The sequence below is a fragment of the Anomaloglossus baeobatrachus genome, chromosome 2 (assembly GCF_048569485.1).
Source record: "Anomaloglossus baeobatrachus isolate aAnoBae1 chromosome 2, aAnoBae1.hap1, whole genome shotgun sequence".
NCBI lineage: Eukaryota > Metazoa > Chordata > Amphibia > Anura > Aromobatidae > Anomaloglossus > Anomaloglossus baeobatrachus.
Window position 1 is genome coordinate 540,075,859 of NC_134354.1, and position 25,802 is coordinate 540,101,660.

The 25,802-nt window shown below is 49.1% G+C and overlaps 1 protein-coding gene across 1 annotated transcript in view; it reads right to left on the reverse strand.

The window, feature by feature from the left end:
- TFDP1 (transcription factor Dp-1) overlaps nucleotides 1–25,802 on the reverse strand; it is a 147,941-nt gene that overhangs the window by 18,787 nt on the left and 103,352 nt on the right. Inside the window, exons 9-11 of the mRNA XM_075336637.1 lie at nucleotides 9,232–9,383; nucleotides 996–1,162; nucleotides 171–252 (exon numbers count right to left, since the gene is read on the reverse strand). Coding sequence (XP_075192752.1) covers nucleotides 171–252; nucleotides 996–1,162; nucleotides 9,232–9,383 — 401 coding nt within the window. The remainder of the gene's footprint in view (nucleotides 1–170; nucleotides 253–995; nucleotides 1,163–9,231; nucleotides 9,384–25,802) is intronic.

The window sequence follows — 25,802 nt, forward strand, 5'->3', positions numbered from 1 at the left end:
AACAAAAACCTGGTGAAAGAGTCCCTTTGATGAAAAGAGCTCTTGCACATATCTGCCAAGAGGACAAGGACAAAGTAGTCACATCCATAAATTACGGATGTGACTTGTTCTAAGAATAACAATGTTCGTTACCCATAAGGGAAGAATTTCAGTAAATTTAAGCTTTTTACCTGGCAGAAAACCTTCGACCATTCGACACTGAACCTGAAGTAGACGACACATACACACTACTGATGGATCCCTGAGCCATTTCTAAAGAGAAAAAAACTTGGCGGTCATATACTGAATTACCACACACTTTCAACTGCTTAATTACTAATACAATTTTGCAATCATTCTACTTGACCTTTTATAGTTACGCTATGATGCCTGGAGGAATGTGTTTTTATGTAACTGTGCAGAATGCAGCTATTCTGTTGTTGGAAGAAAGGTCATGGGAGAATAAGCAAATAAATATGGCAGAACTAAATATGGATTAACAAAGTAATACCATGGTCTACTTAGTGACATTTGAGCTTTTTAAATTGAATCTATCAGTAGGTTTTGTGATATTTAATCAGTGTATAATGTAGGTATTGAGAGCCCAATTCTAGGGATGTGGCACTTAAGCTATGTGTTGTAGTTTAACTACAATAAGTGTTTTATCAGCAGGAGATTATCACTGCCAAACTAGGTATAATGCATCCTAGACCTGACACTTGTGAAACCTCACCCACATTAGTGATTGGCAGCTTGATCACAATGCACAGTGGACACAGGAATTGCCAGTTGGGGTGTGGAGAGGGTTAAAAAGAATATAAACCACAAGTGACCCTCCCCCCCTCCACTCCAAAAAAAAAGTACTGCATTTTGACAAGTGAACACTCCTTTAGTCAACCATGTGTGTCTATTGTGACTGGAAGAGGACTCACAATGACTTAGAGTGAACTAGGCAAGGTTAGAAATGGAGTGGCAAGGAGCGGAAAAAAGTTTAATATGAGACACAGTGATCTTACCCGTAACATATGGTTCTAGAGCCTTTGGTACTAAACTCTTTGCAGTTTTTAGATCTTCTGCTGAACAGCTACCGGACTCCAACCCACATGCCATTCCCATTCTCTTTAGTACTTCTATATCATCATGTATTTCAAACGTGTTGTCAAAGTTAAAAAGATATTCAAACCTGAAATGTGAAAAAGCAATAAGAGATGTATGAGGGTAGATGGGTTTTACTAGGTTACAAAAGAAGGGAATTTTGTTTACTTACCGTAAATTCCTTTTCTTCTAGCTCCTATTGGGAGACCCAGACAATTGGGTGTATAGCTTCTGCCTCCGGAGGCCACACAAAGTATTACACTTTAAAAAGTGTAACCCCTCCCCTCTGCCTATACACCCTCCCGTGCATCACGGGCTCCTCAGTTTTGGTGCAAAAGCAGGAAGGAGGAAACTTATAAATTGGTCTAAGGTAAATTCAATCCGAAGGATGTTCGGAGAACTGAAAACCATGAACCAAAAGAACAATTCAACATGAACAACATGTGTACACAAAAGAACAACAGCCCGAAGGGAACAGGGGCGGGTGCTGGGTCTCCCAATAGGAGCTAGAAGAAAAGGAATTTACGGTAAGTAAACAAAATTCCCTTCTTCTTTGTCGCTCCATTGGGAGACCCAGACAATTGGGACGTCCAAAAGCAGTCCCTGGGTGGGTAAAAGAATACCTCGATAAAAAGAGCCGAAAACGGCCCCCTCTTACAGGTGGGCAACCGCCGCCTGAAGGACTCGCCTACCTAGACTGGCATCTGCCGAAGCATAGGTATGCACCTGATAGTGTTTCGTGAAAGTGTGCAGACTAGACCAGGTAGCTGCCTGACACACCTGCTGAGCCGTAGCCCGGTGCCGCAATGCCCAGGATGCACCCACGGCTCTGGTAGAATGGGCTTTCAGCCCTGAAGGAATCGGAAGCCCAGAAGAACGGTAGGCTTCAAGAATCGGTTCCTTGATCCACCGAGCCAAGGTTGACTTGGAATCCTGCGACCCCTTACGCTGGCCAGCGACAAGGACAAAGAGCGCATCAGAACGGCGCAGGGGCGCCGTGCGAGACACGTAGAGCCGGAGTGCTCTCACTAGAACTAACAAGTGCAAATCCTTTTCACATTGGTGAACTGGATGAGGGCAAAATGAAGGTAAGGAGATATCCTGATTGAGATGAAAAGGGGATACCACCTTAGGGAGAAAATCCGGGACCGGACGCAGAACCACCTTATCCTGGTGAAAAACCAGGAAAGGGGCTTTGCATGACAACGCTGCTAGCTCCGATACTCTACGGAGCGATGTAACTGCCACTAGAAAAGCCACCTTCTGTGAAAGACGTGATAAAGAAACATTCCGCAGCGGCTCGAAAGGTGGTTTCTGAAGAGCCCTTAGGACCCTGTTAAGATCCCAGGGTTCCAGCGGCCGCTTGTAAGGTGGGACTATGTGGCAAACTCCTTGCAGGAATGTGCAAACCTGCGGAAGCCTGGCTAGACGCTTTTGAAAAAATACGGATAGCGCCGATACTTGTCCCTTGAGAGAGCCGAGAGACAAACCCTTGTCCATTCCGGATTGAAGGAAGGAAAGAAACGTGGGCAAGGCAAACGGCCAGGGGGTAAAACCCTTATCAGAGCACCAGGATAAGAAGATCCTCCAAGCCCTGTGATAGATCTTGGCGGACGTTGGTTTCCTGGCCTGTCTCACAGTGGCAATGACATCTTGAGATAACCCTGAGGACGCTAGGAGCCAGGACTCAATGGCCACACAGTCAGGTTGAGGGCCGCAGAATTCAGATGGAAAAATGGCCCTTGAGACAGCAAGTCTGGACGGTCTGGGAGTGCCCACGGTTGACCGACCGTGAGGTGCCACAGATCCGGGTACCACGACCTCCTCGGCCAGTCTGGAGCGACGAGGATGGCGCGGCGGCAGTCGGACGTGATCTTGCGTAACACTCTGGGCAGCATCGCCAGAGGAGGAAACACATAGGGAAGTCGAAACTGCGACCAATCCTGAACTAATGCGTCCGCCGCCAGAGCTCTGTGATCTTGAGACCGTGCCATGAATGCCGGGACTTTGTTGTTGTGCCGAGACGCCATGAGATCGACGTCCGGTGTTCCCCAGCGGCAACAGATCTCTCGAAACACGTCCGGGTGAAGAGACCATTCCCCTGCGTCCATGCCCTGGCGACTGAGGAAGTCTGCTTCCCAGTTTTCTACGCCCGGGATGTGAACTGCGGAGATGGTGGAGGCTGTGGCCTCCGCCCACAGCAGAATCCGCCGAACTTCCTGGAAGGCTTGACGGCTGCGCATGCCGCCCTGGTGGTTGATGTACGCGACCGCCGTGGTGTTGTCTGACTGTATGCGGATCTGCCTGCCCTCCAGCCACCGATGGAACGCCTTTAGGGCTAGATACACTGCCCTTATCTCCAGAACATTGATCTGAAGGGAGGACTCTGTCGTAGTCCAGGTTCCCTGAGCCCTGTGGTGGAGAAAAACCGCTCCCCACCCTGACAGACTCGCGTCCGTCGTGACCACAGCCCAGGATGGGGGCAGGAAGGATTTTCCCTTCGACAGAGAAGTGGGAAGAAGCCACCACTGAAGAGAGGTTTTGGCTGCCAGGGAAAGAGAGACGTTCCTGTCTAGGGACGTCGACCTCCTGTCCCATTTGCGGAGAATGTCCCATTGGAGTGGACGCAGATGAAACTGCGCAAAGGGGACTGCTTCCATTGCTACCACCATCTTCCCCAGGAAGTGCATGAGGCGCCTCAAGGGGTGAGACTGGCCCCGAAGAAGAGAGTGCACCCCTGTCTGCAGCGAACGCTGTTTGTCCAGCGGTAGCTTGACTATCGCTGAGAGAGTATGAAACTCCATCCCGAGGTAAGTCAGTGATTGGGTCGGTGTCAATTTTGACTTTGGGAAATTGATGATCCACCCGAACCTCTGGAGAGTCTCCAGAGCGACGGTCAGGCTGTGTTGACATGCCACCCGGGAGGGTGCCTTGACTAGGAGATCGTCTAAGTAAGGGATCACCGAGTGGCCCTGAGAGTGTAGGACCGCCACAACGGATGCCATGACCTTGGTGAAGACCCGTGGGGCTGTCGCCAGGCCGAAAGGCAGTGCCACAAACTGAAGGTGTTCGTCCCCGATGGCGAAACGCAGGAAGCGTTGATGCTCTGGTGCGATCGGCACATGGAGATAAGCATCCCTGATGTCGATTGATGCTAGGAAGTCCCCTTGGGACATCGAAGCGATGACTGAACGGAGAGATTCCATCCGAAACCGTCTGGTTCTCACGTGTCTGTTGAGCAGTTTGAGATCCAGAACGGGACGGAATGATCCGTCCTTTTTTGGCACCACGAACAAGTTGGAGTAAAAACCGCGACCACGTTCCTGAAGGGGGACGGGGATCACGACTCCTTCTGTCTTCAGAGTGTTCACCGCCTGAAAAAGTGCGTCGGCCTGAGCGGGGGGCGGAGATGTTCTGAAGAAACGAGTCGGAGGACGAGAGCTGAACTCTATCCTGTAACCGTGAGACAGAATGTCTCTCACCCATCGGTCTTGGACATGTGGCCACCAGGCGTCGCTAAAGCGGGAGAGCCTGCCACCGACCGAGGATGCGGTTTGGGGAGGCCGAAAGTCATGAGGAGGCCGCCTTGGAGACAGGGCCTCCGGCGGTCTTTGGAGGACGTGACTTAGACCGCCATGCATAAGAGTTCCTCTGGCCCTTCTGTGGCCTGTTGGACGAGGAGGATTGGGATCTGGCTGAGGGCCGAAAGGACCGAAACCTCGATTGAATTTTCCGTTGCTGAGGTCTGTTCGGTTTGGACTGGGGTAAGGACAAGTCCTTTCCCTTGGATTGCTTAATAATTTCATCCAATCGCTCGCCAAACAATCGGTCGCCAGAAAACGGCAAACCGGTTAAGAACTTCTTGGAAGCAGAGTCTGCCTTCCATTCGCGTAGCCACATGGCCCTGCGGACTGCCACCGAATTGGCGGACGCTACCGCTGTACGGCTAGCAGAGTCCAGGACGGCATTCATGGCGTAGGATGAAAATACCGACGCCTGAGAAGTCAAAGACGCAACTTGCGGAGCAGAGGTACGTGTGACCGCATTAATCTCAGACAGACAAGCTGAGATAGCTTGGAGTGCCCACACTGCTGCAAAGGCCGGGGCAAAAGACGCGCCTGTGGCTTCATAGATGGATTTCATCAGGAGCTCTATCTGCCTGTCAGTGGCATCCTTGAGCGATGAGCCATCTGCCACTGATACTACAGATCTAGCCGCCAGTCTAGAGACTGGAGGATCCACCTTGGGACATTGAGCCCAACCCTTAACTACGTCAGAGGGGAAGGGGTAACGTGTGTCAATAAGACGCTTAGTAAAGCGCTTGTCCGGAAATGCTCTGTGCTTCTGGACAGCATCTCTGAAGTTAGAGTGATCGAAAAACGCACTCCGTGTACGTTTGGGAAACCTAAACTGGTGTTTCTCCTGCTGCGAAGCCGACTCCTCTATAGGTGGAGTTGGGGGAGAAAGATCTAGCACCTGGTTGATGGACGCTATAAGGTCATTCACTATGGCGTTCCCTTCAGGTGTATCAAGATTGAGAGCAACGTCAGGGTCAGAGCCCTGAGCTGCGACATCCGCTTCATCCTCCAGAGAGTCCTCAAGCTGAGACCCCGAACAGCGTGATGAAGTCGGGGAAGATTCCCAGCGAACCCGCTTAGCCGGTCTGGGACTGCGGTCCGTGCCGGAGTCCTCTCCGTGAGACCTAGGTGCCACCCCAGGAGCACGCTGCGGCGCAGACCGAGAGGGGCCTGGGGGCGATGATCCCACAGTGCCCGGGGCCTGTGTAAGGACCGATCTGGACTGCAAGGCTTCTAGTATCTTAGCAGACCATTTATCCATAGACTGAGCCATGGATTGTGAAAGCGACTCAGAGAGTTTCTCAGCCAAAACTGCAAACTCTGTCCCTACCACCTGGACAGGGGAGCCGGTGGTTCTGCCTGAGCCGAGGGTCCCACCAGCGCCCGAGGCTCAGGCTGAGCGAGTGCAACAGGGGCCGAGCATTGCTCACAGTGAGGGTAGGTGGAACCTGCAGGCAACATAGCCGCACAAGAGGTACAGGTTGCAAAATAACCCTTTGTCTTGGCACCCTTGCTCCTTGTGGACGACATGCTGTTGTCTCCTAGGAGAGTGATCACTGAGGGTATATAGCCAAAAGCAAAACAATGCGGCCGAACAGAGAAAATGTATACAAATATATATATATATACACTTCGGCACCCCAGGGGGACCAGCACCGGGTGACCGGCGTGGCTTATCGACCGCCCAAAGCGGTTGTATGTCCACCAGATTCCCTGCCTGGGCCTCCCAGAGCTGCAGAGCTCGTTCCTGAAATCCTCCACCGGCAGAATGATAGTAAAAATGGCTGCCGGAGCTCTCAGGGGAGGAGGGAGCCGTGGGCGGTGACTAATAAAGTGCGGGAATCTGGTGCCCCACAGTGATCAGTGAGGGGGGAGGAGGACACCAAAGTATGCTCCAGCCCTCACTGTCGACGTCAGGTTGACCGTCCCGCCCTTACCCCTGACTGGCAGGCCCGGGAGCGGGAGTTATGGTACTAGGCCGCATGAAGCCGGGGACTAAATTTAATACCGCGGCCGGCAAACAGGCGCGGTCGGCGCGGAAGTCCCGGTCGTCACAAAAAAACAGCAGCCGCTGCAGCGTGTGTGACACAATCGCTCCATGCACCATCCCCATGGGGACACAGAGCACCTTTAGATGCAGGGCCCTGTCCCTGATGATACCCAGTCTCCTGTCCGGCAGATTCCCACAGGGGCTGCGGAGGGAGCCCGGTCCCAGTGAATGGATGACCGGATAGGATCCCACTTCTCCCAGAGCCTCTAAGGGATGGGGAAGGAAAACGGCATGTGGCTCCAGCCTCTGTACCCGCAATGGGTACCTCAACCTTAACAGCACCGCCAACTTAGTGGGGTGAGAAGGGAGCATGCCGGGGGCCCTGGGGCCCTCTTTTCTTCCATCCGATACAATCAGCAGCTGCTGCTGACTAAAATGTGGAGCTTGAGTGAATGTGTGCCTGCTTCAACACAAAGCATAAAACTGAGGAGCCCGTGATGCACGGGAGGGTGTATAGGCAGAGGGGAGAGGTTACACTTTTTAAAGTGTAATACTTTGTGTGGCCTCCGGAGGCAGAAGCTATACACCCAATTGTCTGGTTCTCCCAATGGAGCGACAAAGAAAATATGTCTTGATTTGAAAATCATGTGGTCACTAGTAGAGTGGCCTATAATACTGCACTACCATATATAGGGGGCAAGTAAGCCCAATTTTCAGTTATCACCTTCAAGCTAGCACACAGGATTACACAGCAGCGGCAGTCAATGCTGACAAGCACAATGTCAGGGTGCCAATGCTCTCATCTCCCTTTCTTCTCTATAGTGGCCATACGTTGTTATGTGATCCTGTATGTAGTGAGCAGCTCCTACACACAGGACGGGGATGAGAACTGCCTCTGCAAACTGTATGCAGGCGCTCAACCACTCCTCAGTATGGCTGGGGACTTAAAGAGGTGGCTCACTACTCAGCATATTGGCCACACATCAATGTAAACCTCATAAAGAAGGCTTTTTTCAAATACCTTGATTAGTCAATTGTGACGATGAGCAGTGCTATTGCGGTCCGCTCTTTTCCATCACATGACCCTCGGACTAGGTGACCTCTGAGATCTGGTGATGTCCCATCAACTTCGAGTTGACCCGACATCACTGAAGCGGCCCCAGTGTCCCAGAGTGACTGGGCTGTGGGTGGAGTTTCACCGCTTATCACAGCCCAGCATCGCTCCTGCGTGAAGCACTCTGCAGCGAAGGAGAGAGCGTGCGAGGCGACATGCTGGGCTGTAACGGTGATAAAACTCTGCCCACAGCCCAGTCACTCAGGGGGAATGGGGCCCGCCTTGGTGATATTGGGTCAACTGGAAGTTGAAGCGACATCACCGGATCTCAGAGGTCATGTGATGGGGATGAGCGGACCATAATAGCGCCACTCAGAGGCACTATTGACTACACAAGGTATATGAAAAAAGCCTTCTTTATGAGGTTTATATTGATGTGTGGCCATTATGCTGAGTAGTGAACCCCGCCTTTAAGATCAGGAAGCACTCCAAAGCGAGCGCTGACAATCACCAAGAGTGGGGGGTGGGAATATTAGAATTGAGAGCCCTATGCGACCCCAAGGGTGCACTGAAGTCCCTTCATTTCCATATGTAATAATACATTTTTTCTCTAAAACACATTTACTAAAGTCTACAGTACAAGCATGATGTTCATAGGGGCTAAATCGGTTATAAAATCTAGAATTCAGTTTGGGTGGTGCCAGACTCTTTAAACGTGCTTGTAAGAGGCCAATTCTAGATCTTGATTTTTTGTGAATTTTTGATAAATATTATTAATTACATCCTACTTATCTGAACACTAAACTTACAGAACAGTTTTTTCCCCAAAGATATTAGGAGTGAAGTTTAACATTGTTTTTATCCCCACTGTCTAAGACATACAGGACTCACAATGTGGCCCATTTGTTTCTGTACCTCGATTCCCCAAATGGAGGAATTCATCCATTGTGAAATCTATTACAGTGTATCAAATGTGAAAAAAAGTGCAAGTGCAAGATGTGATTTGGTAAGAGGCTGCTTTGTCTCCGGTTCCTAACTCTTCTCATTCACATGTCAGTGGTTTTTGGCTGAGTTACCAATTTATCTAGTATGCACAAAAAAAAAAGTTTCTCTACATTCATCGATCTACTGTCAATTTTAATCAGACATTCACTCTGCAAAAAGCTATGGACTATGCGAGTAGCCCCACTCCATTCACTAGTATAGGTACCAGTACTATCCATGAAAAGACACAGATAGGACTCATTCAGAAGTCTGTTTTTCGTAGATGAGTTCTAACATCAACATTAACTAAAACCTTCCCCTATTTAATTCTTGATTAAATCATGGATCGGTAGGTTTTTGACTGCTGGAGCACCGATTGATTTTAAAAATGGGGCTTTCTCATAGCAATAAATGGAGTATGGAGTTCTGGTGCACGTGCATGACCACTGATCAAGCATTTCAGTGGCCATCTTAGTAGTCAGACCTTTTAATGTCGGGACAACCTTTTAAGCGTTCGTGTTGGAACTTACATGGGTTGATTTGTTACTTACTTATCATTAGAAATACTACAATCGATCACAGTCTTCTTGCTGGTGTTCACTATGATGAAAGGTAAATGTATAACTGAATTGGCAGGAGGAGATCTGTTCGCTTGCTGCTCCGCCTGACGATTTCTTTGAACTAGGTTTTTAAAGGCAATTTGCTGAAACACAAAACAGAACACGAGCATTCGATGAATATAGGTATGGTAGGATTGCTGTCATCAGATATCCAGTTTGGGTGAACATAACAAATTCTGCTTCTAAATAATTACATATATTCCAGTTTTACATTTTAAGTCAACTGTGTAATTTTGCAAATGGCTGGCTTTACTTATGTATACTTTTTAGTTACTGCATTTTTCTGACTATAAAAGATGCATTTTTTTTAAAGATAACATCTTGCTAAAATGTATCTGTGTCTTTCGGTATGTGCGCACGATCAGGAGACGCTGCGTTCTAGACTCGAAGAACACAGTATCCATGCCCACAATCAGAATGCTGGAGGACGTGTAGTTTTGCCGCGTTATCCTGCCCGGAACACCAGCTTCTCTGCAAGAATAAATGGACATGCTGATGCGTGGAAAGCCACCCTGCATGTAAGATCACAGAGCGTCTAAAAGAAGCACAGTGGCCATGGGATTTCTATAGATAAATCCACTGTGCTTGTACTGTACATCACAGTGGTTTGGACGCAGTAAAAACACGCTGCTGATCCTGATCGTGTGCACTCACCCTTACAGTCCGCAGTCAGTAAGGTCAGCAGTGCCAGACCTCCATGACCGCTTCCTAAAATCATCGGGCAGAGCATTTATAAACATTATGCTCCTATCACTGAAGTAACCTACTGGTTCCATACTTTTTGCTCTAACTAATCCTGAGCAGGAGAGACTGAGCTGATGTTGCTAGCCGGTAAGGTAAGCTTGTGTCCACATGATGGTTAATTGAATGGCTTTTTGGTGCACAGGCTGAAGAAAAATAATGTAGATGATAAGCTGATTAAAGGCGGTGTCACACGCAACGACGGATCTAACGATATATCGCCGGGGTCACGGATTCCGTGATGCACATCCGGCATCGTTAGCGACGTCGTTGCGAGTGACAGCAAGGAACGACAGTTAACGATGGAAAATACTCACCTTATCGTCCATCTTTGCATCGTCGTTTCTTTTTAAAATATCGTTGATTGTATAGGACGCAGGTTGTTCATCGTTCCCGAGGCAGCACACATCGCTACGTGTGACACCTTGGGAACGACGACCTGCAGCTTACCTGCGGCCGCCGGCAATGCGGAAGGAAGGAGGTGGGCGGAATGTTACGTCCCGCTCATCTCCACCCCTTTGCTTCTATTGGGCGGCCGCTGTGTGACGTCGCTGTGACGCCGAACGTCCCTCCCCCTTCAGGAAGAGGATGTTCGCCACCCACAGCGACGTTGTTAGGGAGGTAAGTATGTGTGACAGGGGTTAACGACTTTGTGCGCCACGGGCAACTAATTGCCCGTGACGCACAAACGACGGGTGCAATCGCTAATGCGATCGCACGATATATTGTCATGTGTGACGCCGCCTTTACACTTGCCAGAAGAGTCTCAGTCTCCCAGATAAAAGCCGATCTGCATTTCCATTCTCTGTTTGCTCCATATAGAATACATATGTAATGCCATCCTTGTTTGTCTATATTTATTTGTGATCATGAAGGGCAGAAAAGTAATGTAACACAGGACGGCTTGATATAATATCAGCAATGGGCATCCTTATAAGTAATGTGGCAATTACAATAATTTTTACTAAAGTGTATAGCCGGCTAAATTGTGTATAAGGAGTTCAAGTGTCATAAATGAAGACATTGCACATGTCAGACACCGGGCGTGTAGCTGATATATGGGCTTGGGCTCTTTATGAAGTTTGGTATAAGGCAACCAAAGTAAACTGTATGAGCCCTTGGTATGACACTGTTGGGGGCAGTAGATAATACCCATTATCTTTTTGGTAAACCCTACTAATACACTTCTATCACTTTGCAAAAATGCATTAAGCCCGCCTCGTTTATTCTAGAGCACCACGAAATGAGCAGATTTAGAACCCCGCTAGTCTACCTTTAATGTTAATATTTTTTGCTCTTATTTTTTGTTGTCCAAATCTGGGTTTGAAATATAGTCAGCTGCATCTTTCAGTCTCAAAAAATACGATACATTAGGTTTTACTGGTTGTTTAGACTGAAAGGGCTGTACATTGTGGGAGCTTAAGTGAACCAAAACAAAAACCTCTAAAAACAATAAGTCTTTATTTGTATGAAGCTAAAATCCCAACCAAACATACCAAACAGACAACATGAAAAACAGTGGTGTGTATGGTCTACACCAGGGTAACACGTGGAACATAAAGCGATAGGGGTAACAGAGTGTGATGACCCATGATACTCAGGGCATGGATAGTCAATATAGCTCGAAGGACAAGGACCTTGCCCTAGACTTATCCCCTGTATAGACAACGGAGGTATGGTCACCCTAATGTGTATGGTGCCCCCGTTCCTCGGTGGCTGTTCCTATTACTCCCTATTCTGCCACTAATTGTATATACTCCACCAAACCTCACATGTGCAAGTACAAAGACATTCATGTAACACCTTCGAGGTAAGAATATCTGCCACTAATGTCTATGCATACATGCAATACAATTTTCCACCACATAAACTGATCAGGATAAGCCAATCATTAGATGGATGGTGGTGGAAGAAAAGTGACCCTAATATATGGGGACCTTTGGCTGTAGATCAGCCTAGTATCCCTGAAAAAAAATTCTCAGGCCAACAAAAATTACCAAAATTGTTAATTAACCCACCTAGGACCAGTTATTAAAACAGTCGTTAATCACAAAGGTAGGAAATAAATGGTCCTTTTCAAGGGATACTTCGTGTGCAGTTATTAATTACATCGGGAAATCTACCAAGCCCACAGGGTCCCTACTGTAAATATGGAAATCCCGATGCGTTTCCTCCCTCCCTCGCGGTTCCTCAGGGGTCGGGGGACTAAAGAAGTCCCACAAAAGGGGCCACCTGTATAAGGCCCTATTCTAATACAGATAGCGTGCCCAGGATGTCAATGCATATAATCCTTGTAGGGCACAAGGCAGGATACGGTCTCCCTGCTGAAGTTATGGGAGCTTAATTGACCAGATGAATTCATCATTATGTCTCAGTACCTAAAAGTGAAATGCGGAAGCGGGTCCAAAGTGCAAAAGAAATTAAAATCTGTACATGGTAGGTTTTGTCTTTTAATAATAGACTCTTGTTCTTCGTTACAGAAGCTGATGCAAAAAAAAAGTGTAGCTGATAAATCCTCCTATACATTGTGTGGGTATGTGCACTGATTTCAGCATGCGCCAGTCAGAGAAATGTCTGCAACCTGCGGTATGTGAACAATCCAAATCTGGAGGGGGTCAATTTTTGGAAAGCAGAATGAAGCCAAAAAACGGCACCTGAGCCCAAATAGGACCAGCAAAATTTTGAACACAAAAGCTACCTGAAACCTGTTGAAAAGAGATCGCTGCAAAGAAACTACAAAACCCTCAATCATGAACATTTGATGAGATTTTACTTTAAACTAGGGGTCTCAAACTCAGCTGGGTATATGGGCCGCATATAGAAAAAAATAATAATTTGGGGGGCTGCATTCTTTGCAGGGCCAAGTGACGTTTTCAGTGGTACCATTTATTTCTCTTTACAACTTTGGATCACTGTTTTTGAACAGATTTTGCTTGTTTGTTTATTATAACAAACGTGCACTGTTTTGTTAATATATATAAAAAAGAGAATTTTGTTTACTTACCGTAAATTCTTTTTCTTATAGTTCCGTATTGGGAGACCCAGACCATGGGTGTTTAGCTTCTGCCTCCGGAGGACACACAAAGTACTACACTTAAAAGTGTAGCTCCTCCCTCTGAGCTTATACACCCCCTGGAGAACCAGATCTAGCCAGTTTAGTGCAAAAGCTGAAGGAGAATAGCCACCCACAAGTAGAACCGAGCAAGAACCGTAACAACCGGAGACTCTGTCCACGACAACAGCCGGTGATAACACACGGAACAAGAAAATTGCCAACAGGCAACAGGGAGGGAGCTGGGTCTCCCAATACGGAACTGTAAGAAAAAGAATTTACGGTAAGTAAACAAAACTCTCTTTTTCTTTATCGTTCCTATGGGAGACCCAGACCATGGGACGTTCCAAAGCTGTCCCTGGGTGGGAATAAACAGAAAAAACTAAGAAGTAGGCGGAGCCTAACTTCACAAGTGGGCGACAGCCGCCTGAAGGATGCGTCTGCCCAAGCTCGCATCTGCCGAAGCATGAGCTTGCACTTGGTAGTGCTTCGAAAAGGTATGCAGGCTAGTCCAAGTGGCAGCCTGACAGACTTGTTGAGCCGTAGCCTGGTGCCTAAAAGCCCAAGAGGCACCGACAGCTCTGGTCGAGTGTGCTTTGAAAAGCTTGAGAGGTGCACCGCCTAAGCGCAGCGGTGCGAGACACATAAATCTGGAGAGCACGCACCAGATGCAGAGAATGCAGCGCTTTCTCAAAGCGATGAACAGGGGCCGGACAGAAGGAAGGCAAGGAAATGTCCTGGTTAAGGTGGAAGGGAGAGACCACCTTAGGAAGAAAGTCCGGAGTCGGACGGAGAACTACCTTGTCTTGGTGAAAAACCAAAAAAGGTGACTCCGAGGAGAGCGCAGCCAAATCAGAGACTCCCCTGAGAGAAGTTATGGCAACTAGAAAGGCCAACCTTTGAGAAAGACGATACAAAAGAAACCTCCCTAAGGGGCTCAAAAGGGGGTTTCTGCAATACCGTGAGGACCAAGCTAAGGTCCCAGGGATCCAAGGGCCGCCGATAAGGCGGAATGATGTGAGACGCGCCTTGCATGAAGGTGCGGACCTGAGTCAGCTGGGCGAGACGCCGCTGGAACAGCACTGATAGAGCTGAGACTTGTCCCTTGAGAGAGTTGAGGGACAGTCCTAGCTGCAGACCGGACTGTAAAAAAGACAGAAGGGTCGGCAACGAGAATGGCCAAGGAGGATGGCCGGAAGAGCGACACCAGGACAGGAAAATTTTCCAAGTCCTGTGATAGATCTTGACGGAGGAAGACTTACGGGCCCGAGTCATAGTGGAGCTGACTTCAGGAGGAATACCAGAAGCCGTCAAAATCCAGGACTCAAGAGCCACGCCGTCAAATTGAGTGCCGCAGAATTCGGGCGGAAAAACGGACCTTGCGAGAGTAGGTGTGGACGATCCGGAAGATGCCACGGCATCTCTACGGACAGTTGGAGCAGGTCCGGATACCAAGCTCGCCTGGGCCAGTCCGGTGCAATGAGGATGACTCGACGGCCCTCCATTCTGATCTTGCGCAGGACTCTGGGCAAGAGAGCTAGAGGGGGAAACACGTAGGACGGACGAAACTGGGACCAATCCTGAACCAGAGCGTCCGCGGCGAAAGCCTGAGGATCGTGGGAGCGAGCCACGTAAACCGGAACCTTGTTGAGACGGGATGCCATTAGGTCCACGTCCGGAGTGCCCCACTTGCGGCAGATTGACTGAAACACTGCCGGGTGCAGGGACCACTCGCCACCGTCCACGCATTGACGGCTGAGATAATCTGCCTCCCAGTTTTCTACGCCTGGGATGTGGACTGCGGATATGGTGGACTTGGAGTCCTCCGCCCATTGAAGAATGCGTTGGACCTCCAACATTGCCAGGCGGCTGCGTGTCCCACCTTGGTGATTGATGTAGGCAACCGCTGTCGCGTTATCTGACTGGACTCGAATGTGCCTGCCCGCCAACAGGTGGTGAAAGGCTAAGAGAGCTAGAAGCACAGCTCTGGTTTCCAGCACATTGATTGAAAGGGCTGACTCGGACGGAGTCCAAGTGCCCTGTGCTCTGTGGTGGAGATATACCGCTCCCCAGCTGGATAGGCTGGCATCCGTGGTGAGAATCACCCAGGACGGAGTCAGAAAGGAGCGCCCTTGGGACAGGGAGAGGGGTCGAAGCCACCACTGAAGAGAGCTCCTGGTCCGTGGCGACAGAGCCACTAACCTGTGTAAGGAGGAAGGCCGCTTGCTCCAACAGCGGAGAATGTCCAGCTGCAGGGGGCGCAGATGGAACTGGGCAAAGGGAACCGCCTCCATAGACGCCACCATTTGACCCAGCACCTGCATCAGGCGTCTGAGGGTTTAACGGCGGGGCCGCAGCAGAGAGCGCACCGCTAGCCGGAGAGACTGCTGTTTGACTAAGGGCAACTTCACAAGTGCCGGCAAAGTCTCGAACTGCATCCCTAGGTACGTGAGACTCTGGGTCGGAGTCAGGGTGGACTTGGGAAGATTGACAAGCCACCCGAATTGGGCTAGAGTGGCGAGAGTGAGCGAGACACTCCGATGACAGTCTGCGCTGGATGGAGCCTTGACCAGAAGGTCGTCCAGATAAGGAAGCACTGCCAACCCCTGGAGGTGCAGGACCGCAATCACTGCCGCCATGACCTTGGTGAATACCCGAGGGGCCGTGGCTAACCCGAAAGGGGAGAGCCACGAATTGGAAATGATCCTCTCCTATCGCAAAACGTAACCAACGCTGGTGTGACACTGCGATTGGCACATGAAGATAGGCATCTCTGATGTCGAAGGACGCCAGGAAATCCCCTTGGGTCATAGAGGCAATGACTGATCGCAGAGACTCCATGCGAAAATGCCGCACCCGGACATGCTTGTTGAGAAGCTTGAGATCCAGGATGGGCCGGAAGGTACCGTCCTTTTTTGGAACTAGGAAGAGGTTTGAGTAAAAACCTCTGAACCATTCTCGAGCAGGAACTGGTACAATCACACCGTTTGCCTGCAAGGATGCCACGGCCTGTGAGAAGGCGGCGGCCTTGGATCAGGGGGGAGTTGAGAGAAAAAATCTGTTTGGCGGGCTGGAAGAGAATTCTATCCTGTAGCCGTGAGATATGATGTCCCTCACCCACTGATCGGAGACTTGCTTTAACCAAGCATCGCCAAAGTGGGAGAGCCTGCCACCGACTAAGGACGTGGCTGGAGCGGGCAGAGTCATGAGGAGGCTGTCTTAGTGGCAGGACCTCCTGCGGTCTTCTGCGGACGCGCTTTTGGGCGCCAGTTGGATTTCTGATCCTTAGCTGAGTTAGCGGACGAGGCGGAAGGCTTAGAGGATGACCAGTTGGAGGAACGAAAGGAACGAAACCTCGATTGATTCCTACCCTGGGCGGGTTTCCTGGTCTTGGTTTGTGGCATGGAAGTACTCTTCCCGCCAGTAGCTTCCTTAATGATTTCATCCAGCTGTTCACCAAACAGCCGTGAACCAGCAAAAGGGAGCCCAGCAAGAAACTTCTTGGAAGAAGAATCTGCCTTCCACTCTCGAAGCCACAAAATCCTGCGGATAACAAGAGAATTAGCTGAAGCCACCGCAGTGCGGTGAGAAGCCTCCAGCATGGCAGACATGGCGTAGGATGAAAAAGCTGAAGCCTGAGAGGTTAAGGTAACCATCTCAGGCATAGATTCCTTGGTGAGGGAATGCATCTCCTCCAAAGAAGCAGAGATGGCTTTGAGAGCCCACACTGCTGCAAAAGTCGGGGAAAACGTGGCCCCCGCAGCTTCATACACAGATTTGGCCAAAAGGTCAATCTGACGGTCAGTGGAATCCTTAAGTGAGGTGCCGTCAGCCACCGACACAACGGTCCGGGCTGAGAGCCTAGACACCGGAGGGTCTACCTTTGGGGAGTGAGACCACTCCTTGACCACCTCAGGTGGAAATGGAAACCGATCATCAGAACCACGCTTTGGAAAGCGTTTGTCAGGGCAGGCCCTGGGCTTGGTCACAGCGGTCTGAAAACTGGAGTGGTTAAAGAACACACTCTTCACTCTCTTAGGCGAGGTAAACTGATGTTTTTCTGCCAAAGAGGGTTGCTCCTCTGAGACTGGCGGATTGAGATCCGGCACAGAATTAATAGAAGCAATCAAGTCACTAAGATCTGAGTCACCCTCAGAGAAATCGATGGGATACATAGCCTCCGAGCCACCCGTGAGGGCATCCTCCTCATCTTGCGAGTCAGCTCTTGAGACAGAGCCGTGGGATGAGGAGGGGGAGGAAACCCTGCGCCTTCTCTTAGAAGGACGGGGTCTGGGACCTGATGATGAATCCTCTGTGAGCTCTGATGGACGGAGGTCAGAGGATAGGAATCCTCTGTCAAGAGTATTAGAGGCACCCTGTGAGGAGGGCTGATGCATATTCATCAAAGTCCTGGACAAAAGTCCCATGGACTCAGCAAATGACTGGGATATGGACCTAGAAAAGGACTCTACCCAGGCCGGGGGTTCAGCCACAGGTGCAGCAGCAGCCTGAGAGACCACTGGGGGTGAGACTCCAGGCTGTGGCACCGCCAAGTTAGAGCAACCATCACAGTGTGAATAAGTGCTCGGCTCAGGCAGCAGGAGCTTACATGCAGTGCATACTGAATAAAGCTTTGGAGCCTTGCTCCTTGTGTGAGACATGCTGCTGGAGTGGGGGCTTTGCAGAGAATGAACCCCAGGGAGAATATACAGAGGTCCACAACCAGAGACCGGCTGTGGCTTACCAGACCGCTGGGCGCGGTGTTGTGTGCCCTCCAGATCCCGAAGCCCGGTCCCCCAGTGCACAGCACCTCAGCAGAGATGCAGAGTGCAGAATGTCCCAGAGCAGAGTGAACTCTGCGTTAGAAATGGCCGCCGGAGCGAGGAGAGGGGGCGGGACTAGGGGGCGTTCCTATAGGAGAGCGGGAACTGGAGGGCTATAGAGACCTGCAGGGGAGGAGGGACGCCCCAGCAGTGGGGAGTGTCCCTCCCCTGTGTAGAATGGCCGCCGGGAGGAGCCGAGCCTGTCCCTCTGCATGAGTGACATGCGAGGGCAGGAAAACGAAACTAGGCCTCCGGCGAAGCCGGGGCCTAAATTTAAGCGGCGAGGCCGACAAGCAGGCACCATCGGCGCGGTTCTCAGGCAAAAGCTAGAGAACCCGCCGGAAAAGGCAAAATAATCATATACAGCATACTCTCCCCATACAATAAAGAACCGGGACCCCCAACACATAAACGTCTCAGGTACTTAGCTGCTGAGACGCAGGGCCAGGTCCCTGGGGATGAGTGCTCCGGTCCAACAGGATCCTCAAGGGGCTGTGGATGGAGACCGGACTCCTGCCAGGCATGGAGACCGTGCTGGCTCCCACTTCAAGCCAGAACCCAGGAGGGATGGTGAAGGAGCGCGGCATGTAAGGCTCCAGCCTTGGAAATCAACCTTAACAACACCGCCGACACAGTGGGGTGAGAAGGGACATGCCGGGAGTCCAGACTTGGACCCGCTTTTCTTCAAATTCTTTCCAAAAATCAAACAAATCAGATGAGAATGCATGTGTGGATGTATGCCTCCTGAACACAAAGCGATAAACTGGCTAGATCTGGTTCTCCAGGGGGTGTATAAGCTCAGAGGGAGGAGCTACACTTTTAAGTGTAGTACTTTGTGTGTCCTCCGGAGGCAGAAGCTAAACACCCATGGTCTGGGTCTCCCATAAGAACGATAAAGAAAAAGCATTTTTAATGGTGAAAAAAAATCATGCTTTATTTTTAATTATTTTTACATTTTGATACCCTTCTTGTAAATAATATAACAATTAGCACCATGTAGTAATTTTGGCCAACATCATGTAGTGATTTTTTCATCCTGTTCCTCATCTTTTAGTAATGTACCCCATACTTGAAAAAAAGTGCCCCATCCTGTAGTAATGTGCCCATCCTGGTCTCCATCCTGTAGTAATGAGCCCATCCTGTTGTAAAGTGCTCTTCCTGGTCCCCTTTAGTAATTTGTCCATCCTGGTCCCCTTTAGTAATTTGCCCATCCTGGCCTCCTTGTAGCAATGTGCCCATCCTGGTTCCTTGGTAGTAATGTGCCCATCCTGGCACCCTGGTAGTAATGTGCCAATTCTAGCCCCCTGGCAGTAATGTGCCCATCCTGGTCCTCTTCTTGTATTAATGTCCCCTTTCCTGGTCCTCGTCTTGTAGCAATGCTGTATAGTAGTTGCTCCACTCTTCATACAATCACACCCCATTCATATAGCTCTGTGGGGTATACAGTGCTGGGGGGGGAACAGACAGTTCTGAGGGGGTGTATACAACACTGAGGTCAGTGGACACACAGTTCTGAGGGTATATAGGCAGTGCTGGAGTTGGGGGGGCATACAGTTCCAGAGACGTATATAGGCAGCACTGGGTTGGAGGGGGACAGACAGTTCTGTAGGGGTATACAAGTAGTGCTGGAGTTGGTAGGACAGACAGTATACAAACTAGGATTGGGGGACAGACAGTTCTGGGTGGTATACAGGCAACACTGGGGTTGGGGGGACAGACAGTTCTGGCGGGTATTCAGGCAGCGCTGGGGTTGGGGGGTGACAGTTCTGGGGGGGTTTACAGGCAGCACTGGCATTGGGGGAGACAGACAGTTCTGGGGGTATACAGGCAGCGATAGGGTTGGGGGGACAGACAGTTCTGGGCGGCTATACAGGCAGTGCTGGGGTTGGGGGACAAACAGTTCTGGGGGTATACAGGCAGCGCTGGGGTTGGGGGACAGACAGTTCTGGGGGGGGGTATATAGGCAGTGCTGGGGTTGGCGGGACGACATAGAGCTTGGCGGGATGTTGGTGCTTCGGCTCCTCTCTCTTCATCTGTGCGACGGAAGCTCAGCACACTTGCGCACTAGCTCCACCCAGAGATGAACTTGTCCTGGACGCAAGCTCAGCAGAGAACTCTATGTGCAGGCGTGGATTTAACTACCGGCAGCCAGAAAAGTGCGTCAGCCAATCCGAGCACTGCGGTCCCTGGAACTCGGTGCAGGGGCCGCAGGATACATCACCGCCCTTCTCACCTGGCTATCCCTCCTTTCCCTTGTGTCCTCTTCTTGCGGCTCGTGACCCCCTTGGTGATCGTGACTTTGGTGCGGCAGTCAGTCAGCATTTTACTTCAGACCCTCTGCACAGAGTCAAGCTCTGTGCACAATTATTCCATAGGCAGCCGACCAGAGACAGCAGGTGACGTCATACGCTTCAGCCTCTGACTGGCAGCTGCGATACCTGTGCACAGAGCTTGATTCTGCGCAGTGTCGACAAATCGTCTGAAATAAAGCGCTGACTGCTGCGGCCTCTGCAGCGGCCAGGATCATCAAGGGTGCCACAAGAAACAGCCTCAGGTGCTGCATGGAGCTCACATGTTTGAGACCTCTGCTTTAAACTATAAATTTTATTTTGTCATCTAACTGTGTAGAAAACAATTCACATTTTAGGTAATCCTAAAAAGCTCAACAAAAGAATAACACTCTAATAAGAATTAAAGCATTCATTATTCGATCTTAAAATATTTTGGTGCATCTTTTTTGTCTATTGTGAGACATAATCAGAACTGTGCTCAGTTCTTCGCTAATAGTTGGGGACAGACTTAACTCCTTCATTTTTAACTTTATTTTTGTGTCAATATAGCCATATGAGGGCTTGTTCTTTTGGGGAATGAGTTGTACTTTTGAATGACCCCATTCATTTTACCATGTAGTGTATTGGAAAACTGGGGAAAAAAATTCCAAGTGCGGAGAAATTGCAAAACAAACGTGCAATTCCACAATGGTTTGTTGCTCATTTTAATTCACCACGTTCCCTATATGATAAAACGGACATAGCAATATGATTTCCCAGGTAAGTACGAGTACGTAGATAGCAAACGCATAGTTTTTTGGTTCTTTTAAAAAAAAAAAAAAAAAAAAAATAAATGGTGAAAAGAAAATTAAAAAATTTGTTGCCATTTTCTGAGACCCGTAACATTCTCATTTTTCAGGAACTGAGGCTGTGTAATGGCATATGTTTTGCACCCTAAGCTGACATTTTTAATGATACAATTATGGGGTAGATATGATGTTTTGATCGCCTTTTATTGCATAATATTGCAATGTGGCAACCAAAAAACCCCAAAATTCCGGGGTTTTGATTTTATTTCCTGTTATGCCGTTTACTGATCAGATTAATTTTATATCTCGATAAATCGGACATTTCTGAACACAGAGATACCAAATGAGTATTTTCTTTATTTTGTTTTATTATTCAATGGGGCAAAATAAGGGCAATTTGAACAGTTTTTTTTCTTTTCTTTTTACTGTACATGTATGGATGTGATAGATACCTAGTGCAGGGTCCGTGAAGCTCATCTGTCCTCAGCCCGACACGCGTTTCGTCTAGCGTTGACTTCCTCAGGGGGATACTATGATGAGACTCAGGAAGTCAACGCTAGACGAAATGCGCGTCGGGCTGAGGACAGACGAGCTTCACGGACCCTGCACTAGGTATCTATCACATCCTCCATTATTTCAAACTTAAACTTTCAAACTTTATTATTTCTATTGGTCTTTTACAATTGGGACATAATTATTGCATTGGTATTTATTTATTTTTGTATTTAAATATGAAAACCTTTTTTTTTATATGTTTATTGATTGATGTTTATTGATCATTGTTGGATTGAGTTGTAACATTTGCCTTTAGTGGTTTCTCTGTTATTTATTATCTCGTTTTCGTCTTTTTCTTTGGTGGTCTTGACCTTTGAGAACAGTTTCATGCCACATATCTGTTCATAGGGGCTTTTTGATATCACATTTGTTTTTTTTTCGGACACCTCATTTTTTGATTATGCATAGGTGTATAGAGGCCCATTTCCAACAACCACCACTCCGGTGTTCTAATGGCACATTGTGTTTGCTAAGGCTGCTTTCACACTATGTTTTTTTAACATGCGTCCTGAACGTTTTTTTTTAAAGCAAAAACGGATACAGTGCAAATGCGTTTTCATTTCAATGCATTTGCAATAGACACGCGTCAACATGCGTTCACCTGCGTTTGCGTGCGTTATAGTGAGGATCCAGCGACTTGCAGTTTTTTAACTTTTTTCAAAAACGCTACTTGTAGCGTTTTTGAGCTGCGTACAAATACTGCAAATTGCTGGATCCTGACTATACTGCACGCAAACGTATGTGAACGCTGGCATGCTGATAGACAGCATCCTGCTTGCTCTACTGAGCATGCCCAGAAACCAGCCTGGTGTGGATTAGTCTCTCTCCCCCTCCTGACAGCTGCGGAGGCTCGTAACCAAGGTAAACATCGGGTAACTTGCTTGGATATCCGATGTTTACCTTGGTTACGTGTGCAGGGAGACCGGCTCCTAGAAGCTGCAGACGCTCGTAACCAAGGTAAATATCGGGTATCTAAGCAAGTTACCCGATGTTTACCATGATTACGAGCCTCCGCAGCTGTCAGATGCCGGCTCCCAGTCTCACATTCTGTTCCCCTCACTCCCGATCACATGACTCCAATGCCCGCCCATAAACTTCAAGTGACTGGATCCTGCAAAATAACACATGCATTTGCATGAGTTTTTCTCTGCAAAAACAGGATCCACTTTTGCAGCAAAAAAACGTTTATGACGCATGCTAAAAAAATGTAGTGTGAAAGCAGCCTAACTGTGTTAGCAGGCTAATGGATGTTTAGAAATCCCTTGAAAACCCTTGTGCAAGTATGTTAGCACAGTTGAAACCAGCTTTGCTGATTAGAGAAGCTATAAAACTGACCTTTCTTTGAGCTAGTTCAGAATCTGGAGCATTACATTTGTTGGTTCCACTGAATGCTCAAAATGGCCAGGAAAAGAGAACTTTCATTTGAAACTCGACAGTCTATTCTTGTTCTTAGAAATGAAGGCTATTGCATGCGAGAAATTTCCAAGAAACTGAAGATTTCCTACAACGGAGTGTACCTCTCCCTTCAGAGAGCACAGGCTCTAACCACAGTAGAAAGAGAAGTGGGAGTCCCCGCTGCACAACTGATCAACAAGACAAGTAATTAAAGCTCCTAGTTTGAAAAATCGATGCCTCACAGGTCCTCAACTGGCAGCTTCATTAAATATTACCCGCAAAACGCCAATGTCAACGTCTACAGTAAAGAGGCGACTCCGGGATGAGGGCCTTCAGGGCAGAGTGGCAAAGAAAAAGCTATATCTGAGACTGGCTAATGAAAGGAAAATATTAATATGGGCAAAAGAACACAGACATTGGACAGAGGAAGATTGGAAAAAAGTGTTATAGACAGATGAATCGAAGTTTGAGGTGTTTGGATCACACAGAAGAACATTTGTGAAACGAAGAACTACTGAAAAGATGCTGGAAGAGTGCCTGATGCCATCTGTCAAGCATGGTGGAGGTAATGTGATGGTCTGGGGTTGCTTTGGTGCTGGTAAAGTGGGAGATTTGTACAATGTAAAAGGGATTTTGAATAAGGAAGGCTAGCACTCCATTTTGCAACGCCATATCCTGTGTACAGCGGTTGATTGGAGCCAATTTCATCGTACAACAGGACAATGACCCAAAGCACACCTCCAAATTATGCATGAACTATTTAGGGAAGAATCAGGCAGCAGGTATGCTATCTGTAATGAAGTGGCCAGCCCAGTCACCAGATCTCAAACATATTGAGCTGTTGTGGGAGCAGCTTGACCGTATGGTACGCAAAAAGTGCCCATCAAGCCAATCCAATCCAACTTGTGTGAGGGACTTCTGGAAGCATGGGGTGAAATATCTCCAGATTACCTCCACAAATTAACAGCTAGAATGCCAAAGGTCTGCAAAGCTGTAATTGCTGCAAAGGAAGCATTCTTTGACGAAAGCAAAGTTTGAAGGAGAAAATTTTTATTTCAAGTAAAAATCATTATTTCTAACCCAGTCAATGTCTGGACTATATTATGCAACTCATTTGATAAATAATAGTATGATTTTTCATGGAAAAGACAAAATTGTCTAGGTGACCCCAAACTTTTAGACTGTAGCGTATGTACAACTATATCAAAATAGCTTGCTGTGCTGGTGTTCCATATTTTGTAATTTAACTGCTTCAGCTTCCAAAACTGTGAAATGACTAATAAAGTGGACGCCAATATCACATAACAAAATAAAGTCTGTGACAAATCTGCCCCAAAAGCTGTTAGATTAGACCAGGGGTGGGGAACCTCTGGCCCGTGGGCCGCATGCGGCCCGCCATGACCTTTTCTGCGGCCCCCAGGCAGATTCCCGGGGGTGGCAGTGCTCCGGCCGCTGCCACAGTCTTACCGGCCGCCGGCCCTTTAAATTCCCACATGTGCTACTTGCGCGCACCAATGAGCTCTCACTGGCAGGTGCCAGCGTGCTCAGGACTTTGTGGGCGGGTTTAGCGCTCTGCGCTTCCGTCCCAAAACTGCTTCCAGCATTGTGTGCCCACTCTCTGGCGCCATGTGCCACCCGCTTTCCAGCAAGGTGTGCCTCCAGCTTCCCAGCGCAGTGTACAGCCCGCTTCCAGCGCTGTGTGCCTCCAGCTTTCCAGCGCCGTGTGCCGCCCGCTCTAAGGGGTACTTTACACGCTGCGACATCGCTAGCATCGGTTAGTGATGTCCAGCGCGATAGTACCCGCCCCCGTCGCACATGCGATATCTTGTGATTGATCCTTCAAGGGGAAGGTGCGTTCGGCGTCACCGCGACGTCACTAAGCGGCCGGCCAATAGAAGCAGAGGGGCGGAGATGAGCGGGACGTAACATCCCGCCCACCTTCTTCCTTCCGCATTGCCGTCGGGACGCAGGTAAGGAGATGTTTGTCTTTCCAGCGGCTTCACACACAGCAATGTGTGACGCCGCTGGAGCGACAAACAGCATCGTACCTGCAGCAGGAGCGACATTATGAAAATGAACGACGTGACACAGATCAGCCATTTTTGACTGTTTCACGCTCGTTCATCGTCGCTCCTAGGAATTACACATTGCGATTGCTACCGCCGGATGTGCGTCACAACAACCGTGACCCCAATGATATGTCGGTAGCGATGTCGCAACATGTAAAGTACCCCTAAGGCGCCGTGGGCCTCCCGCTTTCCAGCGCCGTGTGCTTCCCTCTTTCCAGCGCCGTGTGCCTCCCGCTTTCCAGCGCCGTGTGCCTCCCGCTGTCCAGCGTTGTGTGCCACCCGCTTTCCAGCGCCGTGTGCCTCCCGCTTTCCAGCGCCGTGTGACTCCCGCTTTACAGTTCCGTGTGCCTCTCTTTCCAGCATCGTGTGCCGACCGCTTTCCAGCTCCGTGTGTCGCCTGCTTTTCAGCGCTGTGTCCGCTCTCCGCCCCTTCTCCAGTGCAGCGTTCTCCCTCCAGTGCTGTGTGCAACCCCCAGTGCTGTGTATCCATTAGTGATGCCTGTGCCCCCCCTCAGTGATGCCTGTGCCCCCCCTCAGTGATGTGTTACCCCTCCCTTAGTGATGTCTGTTACCCCTCCCTTAGTGATGCCTGTACCCACTAGTGATGCCTGTGCCCCCCTAGTGATGTTTGTGCCCCCTAGTGATGTATGTGCCTCTTAATGATGTCAGTGCCCACCTAGTGATGTCAGGGCCCACCTAGTGATGTCTGTGCCCACCTAGTGATGTCTGTGCCCACCTAGTGTTGTCTGTGCTCTGTGCCACCCTGCAATGCTTATGTCTCCCAGTGA